The 19,844-nt window shown below is 38.8% G+C and overlaps 1 protein-coding gene across 14 annotated transcripts in view; it reads right to left on the bottom strand.

Moving 5' to 3' along the window:
* Positions 1-19,075, bottom strand: part of SPICE1 (spindle and centriole associated protein 1) — a 51,599-nt gene extending 32,524 nt beyond the window's left edge. For 2 of the 14 annotated variants that reach the window (XM_081137638.1, XM_081137646.1), the window contains exons 1-6: positions 18,964-19,056; positions 13,268-13,363; positions 10,479-10,526; positions 6,786-6,929; positions 1,206-1,287; positions 78-184 (exon numbers count right to left, since the gene is read on the bottom strand). In XM_081137638.1, coding sequence (XP_080993764.1) covers positions 78-184; positions 1,206-1,287; positions 6,786-6,929; positions 10,479-10,526; positions 13,268-13,363 — 477 coding nt within the window. In that variant the 5' untranslated portion in view covers positions 18,964-19,056. Of the gene's footprint in view, positions 1-77; positions 185-1,205; positions 1,309-6,785; positions 6,930-10,478; positions 10,527-13,267; positions 13,364-18,775 lie in introns of all 14 variants that reach the window. The other 12 variants (XM_081137639.1, XM_081137645.1, XM_081137635.1 and 9 more) reach the window with 11 other exon arrangements.
* Positions 19,076-19,844: the final 769 nt, after the last annotated feature.

The following is a 19,844-nucleotide window of genomic DNA, read 5'->3' as shown; positions in this document are numbered from 1 at the left end:
AATGTTTACCACAATGCCTACATCACCTTAAACTTAATTTCAGCGTGAGCATTTTGGCTGTAAGCAGAGCACATTACCTGAGGTTCCAAGACAGATTCACCGAGGATGGCCTGGGTGACTGGGTCTTGATTTACCACAATGGGACCTTGAGAGGAATCAGGAGCCACTGTTACATTCGGAAACCCTGCAGAAGGAAAATGTCATGATGATTTTGTTTCATTTCATTGAAGTGATTTTGCAAGCACTGTACACTGCCGTAAGTTTGTATCATCACATGAAAATCTTTAATGATAATAGCAGCTCACACTTATACAGTACTTACTACATGCCAGGCACAGTTCTAAATGCTTTTACATATATTAAGTTATTTACCCTGACAAAATCCTATGATGTTGTTATACTATTATTATTTTACAGATCAGTAAACTGAAACTCAGAGACCTGAAGCAACTGGCCCAGAGTCGCACTGATAAGTAGCTAAGCCAGGATTCACACCTTAAGCTAAAAAACTAATGGTCTCTTTTTAGGGATTAAAATAATGGATTATATATACATTATGAACAATATTGTGTATCTGAGAAGGAGGGAAGTTCCTTTTGGAGAAAAATTTAAGTTGCTTTAGATTTCAAATTATGCTTTACTCAATAAACAGATACTTCAATCATATGGTAATTTAATATTAATAAACTAATAATCAAGTCATAATTTAAATTATAAAATCTTATACACTGCACCATAAAATATTTTATTTTTTTTTATTTTTTTATTTTTTAAATATATCTTTATTGGTTTCAGAGAGAGGAAGGGAGAGGGAGAGAGAGAGATAGAAACATCAATGATGAGAGAGTCATTGGTTGAGCCCGCAACCCGGGCATGTGCCCTGACCAGGAATCGAACCCCGATCGCCTGGATCCTAGGTCGACGCTCAACCACTGAGTCACGCCTGGCCAGGCATAAAATATTTTAGTAGATAATAACACTTTACCTTTCCTTAACTGAGTAACCTGTAATAGTTAAGACTCTCAGTGTAAAGCGAACAAATTATAACGAACGTATGCCCAACAACGCTCATGCGCTATCTGCTCTAGAATACTTATGATATAAACAATATAATGCCTGGAAAAATACTTTAAATTCTTCCAAATAGCTATCTGTGGCTATGGTTAATAAGAAAAAGGAGCTTTTGTTTGAAATGAACACTTTACCTGTGCGCCTACGAGGAAAATCAACAAAGAGATCTTTGGCTGCAGCCATCAAATGATCAGATTTTTCCAATGCATCCTGCATCTGGTATTGATCAGAAAGAATCTACACATGTGTTAATAATAAATATTATTATTCAGAAAAAATATATATACTTATCAAATCACAAAGGGGAAGGCCATATAAAGGCATGAAGCATAAAAATGACCACAGGTCACTACCTTACTAAAATCTTCCAGTGGCACTATCTTTAAGTACCAGTAGATGGGGCTACTACAATAATTAGTGGATTTCAAATGCTTGGCTGAAATCCTGAGAAATACACTATTAAACTGTAACCCAACACGCACACATCAATGTAAATGTAAACATATAACAAAAGTTTTATTAAACCTTAGTCTTTGGAAACCAATTTGATATTTTCTTTGTAGTCTCTGTTCTAACTTTTTAAAATGATGGTTATAATCCACTAATTTGATTTCATAATCTATTAACAAGTTGTAATCCACAGTTTGAAACCTTTGAGTCATAATCTTAAAGGTGTGAATCTCTGAGCCATAAACTCAGAGGTTCAACCAATAACGTGATTTCAAAACCCATAACTTAAAAAACATGATGTAAAATATGAGTTTTGAAGCATTAAACAAATATGTTCTTCTTTCTCTATTTATAAACAATTCAGGTTTTCATCCTGGAGAGGTGAGAACTTTAAAAATATCATTAAAGTAATGCCTCTTTCCACATAATTATAAGCGAGGACACAGGCTAGAGTAAAAGCAAGTCAACTTGACCCATAACCATTAGAGGGCATTCTTAAGTTAAAAGGAGTCTCAAAATTGGAAACTGTCCAGTTTCCAACACTGGCTCAAATCAATAGGACTCTAGTAAAAAATGCTCTTACTGGAATTTCTCTAGACCATGAACACAAGTATATACTATGACCTCAGTTACTATTTGAGGACACAGAGAAAAATAACACAAGAGACATTCTTTCTTTTTTCCCTTCTTCCCTTGCTATGGCCAAGCAGGTCGGCTGGCTCAGTTGGTGAAAACAAAGTACTGAATTTGTTCTTTCCACAAGAGTAAGCCTTGCAATGGTATAAGACAAACAGCATATTTTGAACCAGGAGACTGGGACCCTGGTCAAAAGATACTAAGCAAAAGCTGACCTCTTTAACCTTAGTTTCTTGATGTGTCAATGAAGATATTGAGGCAGGATAGTAAGAAGCGAGGAAAATTCCTGGGCAAGTGGAACGAGGAAACTGAGACAAGATAATTAAACAAGGCCAAACAATTTGAACAACTTACAGCCAGGTAGTGAATCCCAAAATCTTATCTTCCCTAACCAAGGACATCTGAAAGCAAATGGTTTATACTTCTCCTCCCTAACCAGAGAATAAATCACCCTGGGCAGGGAGATAGAGGACAGAGACCCAATTAATGTGATTTGTGCCAGTCAAGCCCAAGGATGCATGAAGTCAGGGGAACAAATAACAAAAACCCCATTAAAGCCAGACAGACCTAAGATAAAAGTAAAACAGTGAAGCCAACCAAAGAGTAATCCCAAATTCCCCTATACGCTCATTTTTGATGCATCAATATATTAAAAATGCACCTGAAAAGACAATGAATAGTCTGCTGAAACCCTCCCCTAAGATTCTCGACCCCAAAAGAGAGACAAAACCCTCACAACAAAGGATACCAGCAGGGGCTCTCTCCAGGGCCCACCCATGCTTGATCACAGGCATGAACTTTTTTTTTAATATACCTTTATTGATTTCATACAGAGGAAGAGAGAGAGAAAAAGAGAGAGAGAGAAACATCAATGATGAGAGAGTCATCATTGATCAGCTGCCTCCCACACACCCCAGACTGGGGATCGAGCTTGCAACCCGGGCATGTGCCCTGACTGGGAATCGAACCACGACCTCCTGGATCCTAGGTCGATGATCAACCGCTAAGTCAAGCCTGGCCAGGCACAGGCATGAACTTTTTACTTACTTTCTTCTAAACTCTAGGGTCCCCACAAGACTTGCAACCATGGGAGCAGCTGGCAGCGGCAGGTCATCCTGGGCTTACCCCCTGAACCTGTCTCCAAGACCCCCTTTTTCTTTGACTTTCCAGTGAGCTAACAGCAGCCCAGCTTTGGCTCACTTCTTTCCTATAATGTTTCTAGGGAGCTAAAGCACAGCACTGCCTAGGCTCTCTCCTGTTGCATCTTCTAACCTAAGTACTGCCGTTGTTTCACTGTCCCCAGCTTTAATAAATGTTCTCTCAAAATCACCTGGACTTGTATCGTGAAATCTTTCCTGCGTGAAGTCAAGAACCCACACACTACAGGCTGGCCTGAGGCAGACCTGCTCCAGGCCTGCATACTATGCTAAAAATATTTGAGAATGTGGCTACAACTTATATTATCCCATGCACTAAATTTCTATCCTTAATTAGCCATCTTGCAAGTATGTGCATTTAGAGCTTAGGAAAGGGAGTAAATGGAACATTATAATGTATCACATATACTAGAAAAATTACACAAAGAATATTTCCTAATGGCAGTTTTAAGAATTTACTATTTTTAAAAAAAAACATTTTGACCTCGTATTAAAATAAAGAGATATAATTGACAGAAGCAGATTGTGAAGGAATAATTTTATCATATCAAGACCTGACATCAATTATAATGAGGTCTCCAGTAAAGCCATCACCCTGCTGCCCTCTGCTAGTTCCTGCCCAGGCTCCTTGGGGCAGAAGGGCTGAGTGGCCAGGGATCAATGTACTGGCTTTCCTTTGCTCTTTCTAGATTTCTTTATCACTCTCCCTGATAAAATTCATCCTCTTGATAGGTAAACCAATCTCTGAGAGCCCATCTGTATATACAGGAGTGGGCAAAAGTAGGTTTACAGTTGTAAGTACACAAAACAGTTTATTCTTGTATTATTATTTATTAATTATTGTATTATTTTCCATATTAACAACTATAAACCTACTTTTGCCCACCTGTGTATATTACTTCCCCAGATAGGTTTGCAGATCACAAAGTCAAACTTATTAGTGGTACATGTCTTGCATTTTCAAAGGATCAGTCAAGATCCCTTCAAAAACATTATCAGAAACCTCTCATCCTAGCACTTTTGTTCTCTGGTAATAAAAAACAGACGGAATTGGGAAATTACAAAGAGGCTTGGGATTTCTTATACCTTTGGAATTTATAAAGTCTCTATCAAAGCCTCCCTCCCTCTGATTTGGATTTGAAACATTATCTTCTTGATTCCCATGACATGAGTGTATCACACAGAGAATGAATCTAAGACTATATTGGCCAAAGAGCTTTTCTCTGAATTTAAATTAATCTAGGAGCCCAGCTTCTAGAGGATGGGTCCTGGTAGCTCTAATACATAATGATTAAGCCTTGGTGGACATGCCCACGGAGGCTTCTTCCTTTGCTCCCATCACATCCCATAACAAAGATGTTACAAACTTAACACTGAAATAATGGATGAGCATATCTTTTGACCCAGCAATTCTATTTTTAAGAATTTATGAACCCAAAAACATATTCAAGGATATTCATTATATTATTTATACTGGCAAGACTGGAAACAATCTACAGGTGGTAGGCACTGCTACTTAGGTATTAATATTCTTTCTTTCCATTTTCCCTTTAATGGCAGAACTCCCAAGTTTTAGCTTAGTACATAGCTAGATTTCCCAATCATTCCTGTAGGTGGGAATGATCATGTGATGAATTTCTGGCCAGTGGTGTATAAGCCAGAACTTCTGGCTAGTATGTGAAAGGAGTAGCATGCACCCTCTTTCCTGCTTCCTACTGGCTGAGATACAGCTGAAGGAAACTCGAACAGCCACTCTGTACTCAGAGATGGAAGTCATGAGATGAAGGACATGTAAAATGCAGGCAGAGCCCCCTCCCAAACCACCATTCACCTCTGAATAGTTTAATGAGAGAAACAGATTTCTATTTTGTTTAAACCACTCTATTTTTGGGTCTTTTGTTTTTCCAGAAGCTTAAAATAAGTATACTCTAACACACAACCTAAATTTCCACCAATAAAGCACTGGGTAAATAAACTGTGGTACATCTGTATACTAGCTGGCCATGAAAAACAAAAGGTAGATTTCTCAGTACCGACACGGAATAACCTCCAAGGCCTAATACCTAAATCCCACTAACTGCAGAGGTTCTCAACCCTTGCAACATATTAAAATTATACAGAAACTGTCTAAAAAATACCTACATGGTATTATAATATCTGAGTATAGATATATCTGGGTCCAGATATAGTTATTTTTTAAATGGAAGTTCTCAACCCTGACTGCTTCTAATGTGAGTCAGGGTTGAGAAACACCAGACTAGAGCCTGAGGACACAGCACTACAGAAAGAGGCAGAGAAACTTCACTCATCCTCTCTCACCATTCTTCTTTCAACCCCTACTTCTACCACATCTATAGGGTGTCCCAACAAATGTATACACACACTTTAAATAATTATAAAGGCGGTGTTTATTAAAATACATTTCATTTTCAAAATTGAGCTATCAGCTGTTAAAGTGTATATACATTTTTTTGGGACGCCCTGTATTAAAAAAAAAGAAAAGAAATTCAGGAAATAAGCAGGAGCAACTATGGAGGAGAAACAAAAGCCTAGAGTCACCGCAAAGGGGCTGCCCTTTTTCCTGGCCCAATGTGTGTCCTTAGGCCTCTCACTTAGAACTACCACACAACATTTAAATGTACATGACCTGTCTAACATCACCAAAAGATACTTAGAAACCAGTCTGTCTTAACCTACTGTTCTTTTTACAAACTCATGTAAGAATTTACTTGGGAGATATAATTCTTCCTGATGATTTATAAAATCAAGACTTTCATATTTTGCTAAGAAGCCTAATGAATGAATTCCTCAAAAGACAGAGCGTGGTTTAAAGCTACAGTGAAAGGTCACCCAGAGAGCCAAAAGCCATAAGCTTCAACACCGAACAAGAGGCAACACTATAGACAAAGCACATTCCTTTTACAATGATTTCAGCCCAAGTAAAAGAAGGATTTTTTGCTGTAGTTTCCTCTTATTTCTCATACTGTTTATTCTGACACATCTGATTACTTATCCAAACACCCTACATCTGACAAAAAAATTAAGCCAAAGACAAGTGGCTTACTAACTAACTTGTTGGACAAGCACACATTTTTTGCAAAGCAATCCAGCAGCTCTGCATATGAACCGAGAAAAATAATTATAGCAGCTTATATATACTATAAGGCACTAATTATTTGCCAAGGACAGTGCTGACCACTATAGAAATCTCATAACAATACAATCAGACAAGTAGTGCTATTCCCATTTTAAAGATGAGAAAATTTAGGCTGAGAAGTTAATAATGTGCTAACTGTGATTCACACTGAGAGTCTAAGTTATAGAGCCAGAACGGTCACTGCAGCTTTCTTCAAAGTCCACACAGTAATTACTAGGGTCTCTCCAATGTGAATCAAATTTGAGGGGAAAGAGAGAAACCCATCTACCTCTTTCTTCTCTTTCTAAATCTAAGCCCTTGCAGTTTAGCATTACCTCCTTCATGATAGACAATCTCCTTTTCTCAAGATTAGAAATTTCTGGTTTCTGCTTCTTCCATTTTTTCTTCAAAGCTTTTTCTTGGAGCTCCCAGTGTACTAACGCTCTATTCTTCGATTTGTGTATTTCATGGCGACGTATCTATATAGAAAAAAGCATATAAAGGAATGTTTCAGGAACAAAGAAGTCGACTACCTAATATATTTCATCTTTTTTAATTTTTTCTGATTCAGCATATGTATATTCATACATATTCACAACTAAAATTTTCAGTCTTCTGTAACTAGAACTACTAGATCTACCTAAAAGGACAAAACAAAAAGTTTATTAATTTCTACTTCCTTTGTACAGAACTATCCAACAAACCAGTGTTTTTCAAACTGCATGCTAGGACTCATTTTATGGGTGGTAAAAATAAATTAATGGGTCAAAACCAACATATTTAAAATAAAATAGAATACAGAATAGAAAATATTAAGACACATCGCACATAATAAAGACCTGTTTTATTAAATTTTTCAGTTACATACGTGTGTACATGTATAATTACACACACACACATACACACATACTGAGCACAACGTAAAAGGCTTAAACCCACTGAGTCATCTTTGGCAAAGACACACCCATTTCATGATACTCATACGTCACTACCAAGAACTAAGAATGCAGTGTTTTTATAGCCCTGCGATGGCTGCATGTGGAGTGGGTCACTGGAAATGCAGGACTCCAGGGAAGTGTAATTCCTGAAGTGGAATCAGAGATATTGAGCCAAAGCTTAAGAGTTAAAAGGGAGGTGTTCACTGAGGGGGCTAAGGAATAAAAGCAGGTATTGGCATGACAATTACTCTAGTATTTCGGACTATAAATATGAACAAAACCTGTATGGCATCTGATAAAATGTACTGCTGAGTTTTCACAGTGTAAATAAGAAATCAGTTCTCTAAGAGGCTAACAACCAAATACTACGTTGGGATTCTGATTCTCAAAAAACCAAATGAAGATGCCATTTTTAAGACAACCAAGGAAATTTGTATGTGGACTGGGAATTAGGTAATGCCAAAAAAATATTATTAGGTGTGAAAATGGCATTGTGGTTATGTAAGCAAATGTCTTTATGTTTTAAAATACAAACTAAATGCATTAGGCACAACGTGACATGTTCTCTGAGACTTGCTTTGAAATGCTTCGGCATAGTTAGAAAAGGGTATGATAAATGAAGCCATGATGTAAAATTTTAATAACATTATATCTGGGTGAACAGTAGATGGCAGTTCTTTATGATTTTGTCTGCACTTTCACATGAGTTTGAAATTTTTCATAATTAAAAAAATTTTAGTCAGTTGAGCATCATTCCTATCCTCAATAAGCATTTAATGAGCTACCAGGATTAAGATTCCTACATCCAGAAAGATGCGGAAGATATGGTTCCTATCTCTCAAAAGCACTAATTATCTGCCCAGGGAAACTGGTTACAAAGATCAATGATATGCATTAGCTGGCATACACTCAATGCCTTATGAAGGTAGTAAGTACAATAGTTCAGAAGAGATATCAAATGTTGGGCAGCTTCAAAATTAGGACTTCAAACTCACTACAAAGCTGTAATAATCAAGAGAGTGTAGTACTGGCATAAAGACAGACATATAGATCACTGAAATAGAATTGGGTGTCCAAACTAAGCCCTTATATTATGGACTGATTATCAAAAAGGGTGCCAAGAAAATTCAATGAGGAGAAAGCAGTCTTTTTAACCAACGGTGCTTAGAAAACTGGAGATCCATTTGCAAAAGAATGAAGCTGGACCTCTGCCTCACACTATATACAAAATGTAACTCAAAATGGATCAAACACCTAACATAACAGCTAAAACTATAAAACTCTTAAAAAAAACAGTGATAATTACCAGGGGCAGGTAGAAGAGGGTAAAGGGGGAATAAATGGTGATGAAAAGAGACAACTTTGGATGGTGAACACACCATACAATATACAGATGGTGTGTTACAGAATTGTAAACTTGAAACCCATATACTTTTATTAACAAATGTCACCCCAATAAATTCAATAAAAATTTTTAAAAAACAGAGGAATAAATCTTTGTGAACTTTGGGTTAGATAGGTTTCTTAGATATGACACTAAAAGCATAAGTAACAAAAGAAAAATTAGATAAACTGCACTCCATTAAAATTAAAAACTTTTGTGCTTGAAAGGACATCATGAAGAAAGTGAAAAGATAACAAAAAGAGTGAAAAAAAATATTTGAAATCATTTATCTCCGAAGGAACTTGTATCCAGAATATATTTAAAAAAAAACAAACTCTTACAATTCAACAATAAAAACACAAATAATTCCATTTTTAAATGACTAAAAGATTTGAATAGCCATTCCTCCAAAGAAGACACTATGGCCAATAATGACCAATAAGCACATGAAAAGATGTTCAACTGTTTGACATCATTAGTCATAAGGGAAATGCAAATCAAAACCACAATGAGATTCTACTTTATACCCACTAGTAGAACTAAAACCAAAAAGATGACAATAACAAGTGTTGACAAATGAAGTAAAGAAACTGGAACCTTCACATATGCTAGTAAGAATGTAAATGTTACAGCCACTTTGGAAAAGTTTGGCAGTTCCTCAGGAAGTAAAGTAATAGAGATACCATAGGACACAGAATTCCACTCCCAGGTATATAAACCCAAGAAAATTGAGAACATATTTTCACACAAAAACTTGTACACAAATGTTCATAGCAGCATTATTCATAAGTCAAAAAGTGGAAACAACCCTAATGTCCAGAATAGTGAAATTCATAGAGACATAAAGTAGATTAATTGTTGCCAGGGATTTGGCGAGAAGGGGTCGGGGACACACAGCAAATGACTGTTAATGGGTACAGAGTTTCTTTGGGTGGGTGATAAAAATGTTCTATAATTAGAAAGTAATAGTGTGGTGAAGTCTGGGGGAGGGGATGGGAGGGGGGAAGGAGGAAAGGGGGTGAATGGGGGGATATCTGTAATACTTTCAACAGTAAAGATAAATTTTTTCTTAAAAAAGTAGTAATGGTTGCATAACTGTGTGAATATACTATAAAATCAATAAACTATATATTTTAAGAGGTTGGATTTTATGGAATGTGAATTATATCTCAATAAAGCTGTTTATTTTTCTAAAACTATATACATATATATAGTAGAAACTTTTAAAAAGTGAGACTTGAATTAGAGTAAAGAAGCAAAGTAAGATTTGGACAGGTAGAAAAGAAAGTAGGGAAACTGTTCCAAGTGAGGAAAATAGAATTGGGGCTCAAATATGGAAATATACATGGCCTGTTCGAGGGATAAATTACTGCACTGACGAGACCAGTATGTTTGTACATGAAATAGTAAATAATGCTGAAGATATTTATAGATGGGAAAAGATGATAGATGTATACAGGGCAATACTGGACTAGAGAAATTTGAACCATAAATCAAACCTATCTAGTGAAATTCTAATACATGCGAATTGATATTCTTAGGTAAAATCAGGAAGTCAAGAAGATAAGCTTTTTGATTTTATATAGACATAAGCAAGATTAAATATTACAACTTCCAGGAAGTACCTCTGGCTTCCATTCTGAAGGTTAGAAATTAAATATCAAATAAAACACTGAACAAATCTTAACTTTTGATATTAAACTTACCAGATCTTCAGGAGTTGCCCGATGAACTGTTAGATCATTCACAGTATTCTGCAAAAAAAGATGAACTTTCTTTAAAGAAATAAAAGGTTTCTTACAAAATACTGAATTTTTAAAAATAGGATTTTAAAGTTTATTCACTGTCTTTGGGCAATTTTCTTACAGGAAAAATTATCTTTAGATTAGGTTAAAAAACTATTTGAAATCAGTTTTAGTTTATTTTTTATGACATTGATCTTCCTTTTTTCCTTTTACATGCCACATGGATCTCAGTTAAAAGACTGTATTTAATTAAGCATGCTACTCCCCAAGAAACCTTTCTTCGAAGAGTCAAGGGGTTTCATCATCACATTTTAGCAAGATAAAATTTTTATTTTAAATTTAAATAAAATGCTAGTTTTGTTATTCAAACTCCTTATAATATTTTTTTTTCGCATTCTTCAGAAAGTTATAGCATACCTATTAATAGATACTGTTCGTTTGTATGTCTTTAGATGTGAGTATGTACTGGATTTTAATGGCTGAAAACAAATTCAAATTCCTGGAACCAAAAAGTCTTTCTTTCCAGGAACCAGTATTCTCAGCTTAAATATTCATATGGATAACTTTTAGGTGTTTTGTAGAAAGTAACAGACTATCAAGTGTCTTACAGAAAATGATGACTAAACTCACCAAGCAGGTATACATTATACTAAAATAATAAATAAAACAGGGTAGTATATAATTCAAATAAGTACAAGCTAAAGCTGTAGTTTTCAAACTGTATTTCATAGAATGAGGCACTTGTAAAAATTCCTGAAAGATAAATTGTGATCTCCATAGAGAGGTTCAATTTGTGACCATGCAAATACCACAAGCATGGAATCTATCATAATAAAAGACGAACTTTGCATAATTTCATAAAATGTGAAAATAGTCACTTAAGTAAAAAGGCACAAAACCAATATGGCAGGGCTACCACACTGCTCAGCTCGGGGTGGAACTTTAACACCCTAGCCCATGCACACAGCACCCCCGTGGAACTGCGCAGTGCACAGCCTGGACAGCTCTGAACAGCAGTCCTGCAATCTGGCCTTTCCAACGTGGCTTCAGCATCTTGTTACACAGACTTGGCAAGGCAGGAAACCAACAAGTTAGAGTTTTACTCCTAAGAGACATAGAGACAACTGAGTCTCGTGACGTAGCTGTTAATGTGTTCAAAGGCTTAACTTTTCAGCTGTAGTTTATATTTAGCTCAAGGTTTTTCTATGCTAAAACTATTATTCCTTTCATATTGACTTAGAAAAGTACAAGATACAACTATACGATCATAAAAATTGCCCTAGCCAGTTCGGCTTAGTGGTTAGAGTTGCAGACTGAGGGGTCCCAGGTTCAATTTGCCCCAGTCGGGGTGCATGTGAGGCAACCAGTCGATGTGTCTCTCTCACATCAGTGTTTCTCTCCCCCCCTCCCTTCCACTCTCTCTGAAAAGCAATGAAAAAAATATCCTTGGGTGAAGATTTAAAAAAAAAAAATCATAAAAATTATTTTTAATAATCATAATAGAATTCAGGCACATAAGTAAGTGATATGCTTGGAATTAGTACTCATGGGAGAAAATATAATTTCATTAATACTACTGCTGTTTAAAACAATTTTCTTCTAAAATTGCCTTTAAATCTAATCTCTAAGGCATTTCAAAAACCATCTGTTTTTATCAAAACCGTTTATTCAATTTATCTCTCCTCCTTCATTTAACATTTACTCCAAATGACTTATAACTACTTTCAAGTTCAGTCTACCTTCAAAAAATGTATTTTTCCAGCACTGGAGATAATAAACAGAAAATGAGAAAGGTTCTGATGCAATTTCAAATGATGGGTTTCAATTATGTTTTTAGCAATAGCAGCATATCAAAATAAAAATTGAACTTTTCAAAGTAACCACCCCAAAGAGGACAATATTTATGTTAAAGTATGCTTTTTCCCCCTTCTCATCAGTTTCATTACCTTAGAGTCACACCCTTATAAAAAGTATTTTATAGCCAACCAGATGGCAACAAAGCAATGTAAACACAGAGATCCCTCTGTCCCACTTCCAAAGGCTGTCAGTTTGCCCAGGATAACTGGCTAAGATGGTTGGTCACAACCCAGAAGATGCCTAGTCTAAAAGAATCTGAGTTCCAAACTAGTCCCTGACTAGCTACTCTCCACAACAGAAAGCAAAGGCACCTGAAGTCTCATGGTCCAAATCCAAGTACCAGGCTGCAAAAGATAAAAATCCCTATGGTAACACCAGCCAGTATTCAGGGTAAGAACCATGGATCATGTCCCAGGTACTTGAAACTTGTCTTTTATCTTAAGAGAACCTTTGTACTGCAAGTGACCCACCTCAGGAGGTGAGCAACAAACAATTGGAGGCATAAGAGAGCACGGATCACCCACTTTTTCAGCCAAAAATGCCACTCGTGTGATTACGGCATCACTGGTTGCTATGGGGAAATCTAAAAACCGACCCAAAAAATTCAGACGTTAGTGACACAGGTTAGCTAGAGTGGCCTTAAAAGAGTGAATTCTTTAAGTGGAGGTGGGGGAACCTTGTAAAACTCGCCAACTCCTTAAGATTCCAGTTCTTCAAAAGAAGTAGTGGGTACAGCCTCGACTCCTGCATTCTTTAAAAAAAAACAACCAAAACCTCCCTAAAGGATTCTGCTCTTCCCTCTGAGACCGAGGATGCACCACGCCGGGAAACCCAGCCCACCCTGTTATGAACGCAGTTCAGAGAGGCAGGGCCGTCCTCCCACCCATACTTACATCCCAGTCTTGCCTCACTGCCGCTTTCTTCTTGACTTTCAGTGATTTCCTTCCTCCTCCTCGGGGGCTGTAACGGTTCACTCTGACAAACGACATCTAGGAGTAAGAATCACATCGAAATTTTAAAATATAAGAAAACTAGTCATTAGGCATCACCAGAAAGAGGAAAACAGATCTAGGAAAATAAATTTTAAAAGATCAGAAGAAAACTTTAAGCACAATGAAAGGAACAAACTCCCAAAATACTCGGTTCTTTCACTTCACAATTAATAGAAAATTGTGATAGTTAACTGAGAACTATGATAAAAGGGGTTTCAAGGTAATAAATTATGTATATTTGCTTAATAAAAAACTGTAGGAATGCATATATATCACCTAAAGTAGAGGGCTAGGACAGTAGTCATAAGGGTTGTCATCAGTTACATAAATTCACAGTTAAAATAGAAAATGTCAGTCACATGCTAACAGTATGAATGCAAGAGGAAGGGGCAAAAGAGAGAGGGCGTTCTTTTTCAAGCACTCTAACGCTCACTATTGGTTACATGTGTACTTACTGTAAATAAAGATGGTGAAATTTTAGAGAACAAATGAGTTCTGATACCATTTCTAGTATATTTTCTCCATAATACTAAATGAGGGTATTACTAAAGTAGAATTTGGAAATGGCCAACATTTGTTCAGCACTCTTAAAATAGCAAGTGCTAAGGGCACTGGACTAAACATTATACAAAATTTTTAAGACTCATAGTTCCTGAACACTAGGATTTATATATAACACATACACTTGGCTCCTATTCTAGAAGTTCTTTATAAACCTAAATAATTACATAACTTCCCACCTGACTCATTACTCCAAAACTATCCTAAAACAAAGACTCTAGTATTTTCCTTAAGTACATTTTTTTAAAATCACTTAGTCCACTGTAATAAAGATAACTAAAGGCAAGTATTTCTCAAGAGTTTGCCTTCAGTCCTCTTAGCTCTCTGTCCTCTCACTCTTATCAATCACATTCACTCTTTGAACATGGTATCTAATTTCAGCATTTACAATCCAGCAAAAGAGGTAAATCACATACAACTTAAAAAATAACATTTAAGTTTTATGATGGCACTAGTGATGATGGTGATGATGGTGATCATGTTGACAGTGATGGCAGTAATGCTGGCAAGAGCTAACACATATTGAGTGCTTTCTACAAATAGGTACTGTTCTAAGCTCTTCCCACAATAATCCCATGAAGTATTTACTATTTATCACTCATTTTAAAGATGAGAAAACTAAGGGACAAAGAGTTAACCAACTATGAAGGTGACATGATAAGTGCCAGAGCCATAAATACCATTTGAAAAGATACCATTTAAAAAGATACTGAATGAAACAGAAGTCCAAACAAACCCATAAAACATTTATTATCAGTTTATATTCAATAAGGGTGCCAAGAAACAATCCACTGGGGAAAGAGCAGTCTTTTTAATAAACAGTGCTGGAACAACTGGATATCTTTATGAAAACAAAATGAAGTAGGATTCATACCTCACAACATATATAAAAATCACTTAAATGCACCACAGACTTAAATGTCAGAGCTAAAAGTACAAAACACCTAGAAGAAAACGTAAGTGCACATCTTCATGAACCTTGGGTTACAGAATGGTTTCTTAGATTTGACACTAAAAGCACAAGCAACCAAGAAAAAAATAAATTGGACTACATCAAAATTAAAAATTTTTGGCCCGGCTGGCGTGGCTCAGTGATTGAGCATGGACCTATGAACCAGGAGGTCACAGTTCTATTTCTGGTCAAGGTACATGCCAGGTTAAGGGCTCAATCCTCAGTAGGGGGCATGCAGGAGGAAGCCAATCAATGACTCATTATTGATGTTTCTATGTCTCCCTCTCTCTAAAGTCAATAAAAACATTTAAAAAAAATCAAACACTTTTGTGCTTCAAAGGACATCATCAAGGGAGTGAAAAGACAACCAAAAGAACATGTACCCAGAATATATAAAGAACTCTTAAAACTCAACAATAAAAACATAAATAATCCATTTTTTAAATGGCTAAGGGATCTGAATAGACGTTTCTCCAAAGATGATACTTCAAATGGTCACTATGCATGTGAAAAGATGCTCAACATAGTCATTAGGAAAATGGAAATCAGAACCATAACGAGACCTCACACCCAGTAGAATGGTTATAAAATGGTTTCCAAAAAGATGGAAATAACAAGCATTAACAAGAATGTAGAGAAACTGGAATTCCCATATGTATTACATACTCTGTCTTAAGAAAAAGAGGAAAAGATTCTTTCCTGCTGACCTTGAAAACTCAAACTGCCATGTTGTGACTGCCTATGAAAAGGGCCATGTGGCAGGAAACTCAAAGAACTGTGGGCAGCTTCCAGCACAAAGTCAGTAAGAAGCCAAGACCCCTGGGTCATACAGCCACAGGGAAATGAATTCTGCCAACAACCTGAGGGACGTGAACCTGGCAGCAGGTTTTTCCCAATTTGAGCTTCCAGAGGAGAATGCAGACCACCAACACTTTAATCACAACTTTGTGACACCTGACACAGTCTCCAGTTAAACCAGGTCCAAACTCCTGACCCACAGAAGTTGTGTGATAATAAATGAATACTGTTGCCTGGTGTGTGTGGCCCAGTTGGTTGGGTGTCCTCCTGTGCACCATTCCTGGTCAGGGCACATTCCCAGGTTGAGGGATCGATCCCTGGTGAGGGGTGTGCAGGAGGCAGACAATCAATGTTTCTCTCTCATCAATGTTTCTATCTCTCCCTCTCCCTTCTTCCCTCTAAAGTCAATAAAAACATATTTAAAAAATAAATACTGTTTTAAGCCACTAAGTTTGTGGTCATTTGTTATATAGCATAGGAAACTAACAAACTGGCCAACTCTAAATTCCAGCCTGCATATGGTAAAATCACAAAGGTGTGTGTAACCAAGCTGCTGTCCACCCTCTGGATTTCCTCTCACCAACCTTCATGAAAGAGAGGCATATTTCAGCACTTCTATTTACTAGGCCCCAGTTACACTTCAAACTTTTGCAACACAGGGACCATATATTTGCACTGAAAAGTGTCCTCTTGAACATCACTAATAAATGGCAACCACATTTTCTTAACCAAAGATCAGACTCTGTGGTCTTCTAACAAAGAGGTTTTGTGCCACTTACTGAAACCAGGTATCATAAAAGAGCTATAGTTTACGTGCTGACATGTGAGACTGTGGAGATACTCTGATGTTTTACAGTGCTAAGGAGTCAAATAATTAGCACAGCCTAGAAAATCTAAAATACCAATAGCCTTCTAATTACTGAAAATTGGTCCCTTCTTATTTCCCAGGCCTTTCCAGCTCTACAGACTCCCACTTGTGGAAGTCTTCCCTCCCTTGGCTTCCACAACACTTTCTCCTGGTTTCTCTCCTATTTTCTCCATTTCTTTGCAGGCTCTGTTGACCCCTCCTCACATACCACATAATCAAGATCTTCAGCCAGTTCTATCCCAGTCCTTTTTTTTTAATATATATATATCTTTATTGATTTCAGAGAGAGGAAAGGAGCGGGAGAGAGAGAGATAGAAACATCATTGATGAGAGAGTCACTGATCGGCTGCAGCCCGCAATCCGGGCATGTGCCCTGACTGGGAATCGAACCCCGATCGCCTGGATCCTAGGTCGATGCTCAACCGCTGAGCCACGCCCAGCCGGGCTATCCCAGTCCTCTTAACTTCCCACTGGAGCCCATCTCTCTTCAACCTGTAAATGTTTTTGTGAGTCTACCACATACCAGATACTGGCTAGACACTGAAGATACAAAAGTAAACAAGTCTAATATGGTGCCAGCCCCCATGCTTAGTTTCTAGATCACCAAGGGGGAGTTCACATCTTCCCTAACTGATCTCACCCACTCCCTTCAGCAGAGTTATGAATGCATCGGGCACACAAACTGTGAAATGAAAAGACACAAATCAAGAATTTACACCTTTCCTTAAAACATCAAATGTTCATTTACAACCGCCTTCTGTGCACATCTCCCAAATAGCTCAATACAAGAGTCAAAATACAACTTATTCCCCACGCCCCCCTCACTGCCAGCCTCTAGTTTTTGATATGACTGACTTGCTCAGTAAATGTCTGCTGAATTCAGCTCAACCTACAGAATTCCCATCCTTCTAGTTGCTCCAGTTTAAAAACTTAGCATCACCTTCTCTTCCTTCTTGTATCACAGTCGATCAGACACCAGGATTTATTCTTTCCCTGAAATATCTACCTTATTTGTCCCCTCCTCATCATCTCTACCACAAATGTTTTTGTCCCTGCTCTCACTATTTCTCCTAATTGACCTTCCTTTCGCTCATTCCCTCACTCACTTCATCATCCACATGTTATTTCAACAAATATTTTGAAAGCACATGCCAAGAGCCAGGCACCAGATACAGCAGGAAAGTAGAGTGGTCTGCACCCTCACAGAGCTTAGTTCATCAGACCACAATTAAATGAGTAATTGCAATAAAAATGTCTGAAGTAAATTTAGTGTCATGGAAATACCTCACTCTACACAATAAGAAAAGCCTGGAATTCCCCCCAAAATGTTTAAACTGAAAGCCAAAATATGAATATAAGTTAGAAGAGGGAGAAAAAAAGTGCTAGAGGGAGGAAAAAAGTGCTAGAGGGAGTGGGGGGAGGGCATTTACAAAGGCTGTGAGGAGTTCAGTTTGGCTAACAAAGATTTCCGATGATGAAAGGCTACAAGGAGAGTGAAAGGCTGAGAGACAAGACCACAGACTTGTGAGACGCTCGAGCTCTGTCCTAACAACCTACATTAAGCCACTTAAGGATTTTTAGCAGTTATGATGGGATTTAGCAAATCCACTCTGGATGGTGGAAAACTGATCCATGGGAAACAAGACTTCTTTCCAAACACTGTCCCCTCCCTCAATCGATACTACCCAGATAAAGGACTACAGAGTGCATCTCAAAATATTTTAGTGGCTCCCCCCCCTGCAAAGAGGAATCCAACTCGGCTTGACGCTCAGATCCTCTCCCCTGCCCCTGTCCCTTCCTCCTGGTGTGCCAAGGCTGACCTTTCCAGTTTTTGTTTGTTTTGTTTTTTTCTCAAATCTCCCACACAACCTAAAACAAAGCTCTCGCTTTCACATAAAGTTCTAACCATTCTTTACGCTGTTTGGAACACCCTGCAGACTTTCACTCCCTTCTCCAGGGGGTTAACTCCTACTCACTCCTCAAAACCCATTCAAGGGGCCCCTCCTGAAAAACCCTTTCCTGACCATCCAGTCGACTTCAATAACCCTCCGGGGCCCCGAAACGCTGGGTACTGTTTCTCCCGCTAGACTGTAAACTCCTTGAAAGCTACAACAGGGTCCCCCCAATTTCTAGGTCTGTGCAAAAAGGCCCAGCGAGAGCGGCGAGCACGCGAACACCCAGGGTGCTCTAAGAGGGCGCGCGCTACACACAAACACTCCCGCACACGCACCCCGGGGCGCGCACGCACTCTCAAAACACGCGGAGGCGCGGGGGCGCTTTCCGTGGTCAGGGTCCTCTACCCAGGGGCCTGGGTCCCCGGGGCTCTGAAAGACGCCACCGCCGCCGCCGCCCTGTAGCCGGGCCCTGAGGCTCGGTGGGGCTGAAGCTGCAGGAGGCCGCCCCGTCCTCACAACCTGCCTGGCCGTGTCCCGACCGCAGCTTTCCACGAGCAACAACTTCAGGCGCCAGAACCGCCCGGCCACCCGCGGGTCAATGCGGCCCGTCGCTTCCGGGATGTTGCCTAGGTTACGGGAGCCCCGCCCCCACTACCTTGCGCATATCCGGCGAGGCCAGTGCGCAGGCGCCCCCCGCAGCCCGGCGCGGACTCTGGGTCGCAGGGTCCCGGCGTGTCCGGCTGTCGCGCCGCGGACCCTCCGCAGGGCTCCGCGCAGAGCTTTGGAGGTTGGCGCGTGGCGTTAGCCAGTTTCTTGTGAATTCTCCAAAAGATTCACATTTCACACTCACTTGCTCTCACCCCTATTTATTTATAAGTATTTATTACCAATGTGCCAGAGACTATGCTCGGTTCAGCGGGGTCTGAAAACAGGCTCGGTTCCTGTCCACAGGACGCTCACCGCAGAGTCGGAAGCAGCTGTCAATGACACAAATGTCAAAGTAAAGCTGCTGAGTGCTGAGAAGTAGGCTACTAAATAGGTACTAAGCTTCTAGGAATATTTTAACTACTCAGAAAGCTGGAAAGCAAAGGGAGCCATATATGCAAACGCGTGGCAAGTGCCAAGGATGGGAAAGGTGCAGGCCGTTGGAGCTCCGGGAGCAGTGGGAGCCGGCTGTGAGGGAGGCGGCCCGGAGGCTGGAGCCGGCAGGCAGCGCTGCGTGGGCATGAGAAGGCTTTTACACAGCAGTCATCAAAAACAGTTAAGTGGCTCCAATAAGGCAACTTCCTTTAGCCCCTGGTTTTCTACTAAGACACACCCATACATGGATCAGCAAATACATACTCAGCACCCAGATGCAAAACAAAACAACAACAAAACACCTGCCTTCTAATAGCTTCCACT

Source organism: Miniopterus schreibersii (genome assembly GCF_964146895.1).
Source record: "Miniopterus schreibersii genome assembly, chromosome: 5".
NCBI classification, from domain to species: Eukaryota; Metazoa; Chordata; class Mammalia; order Chiroptera; family Miniopteridae; genus Miniopterus; species Miniopterus schreibersii.
Note: the sequence above shows the minus strand (reverse complement) of the source record. Positions and strands in the feature narration are given on the sequence as shown.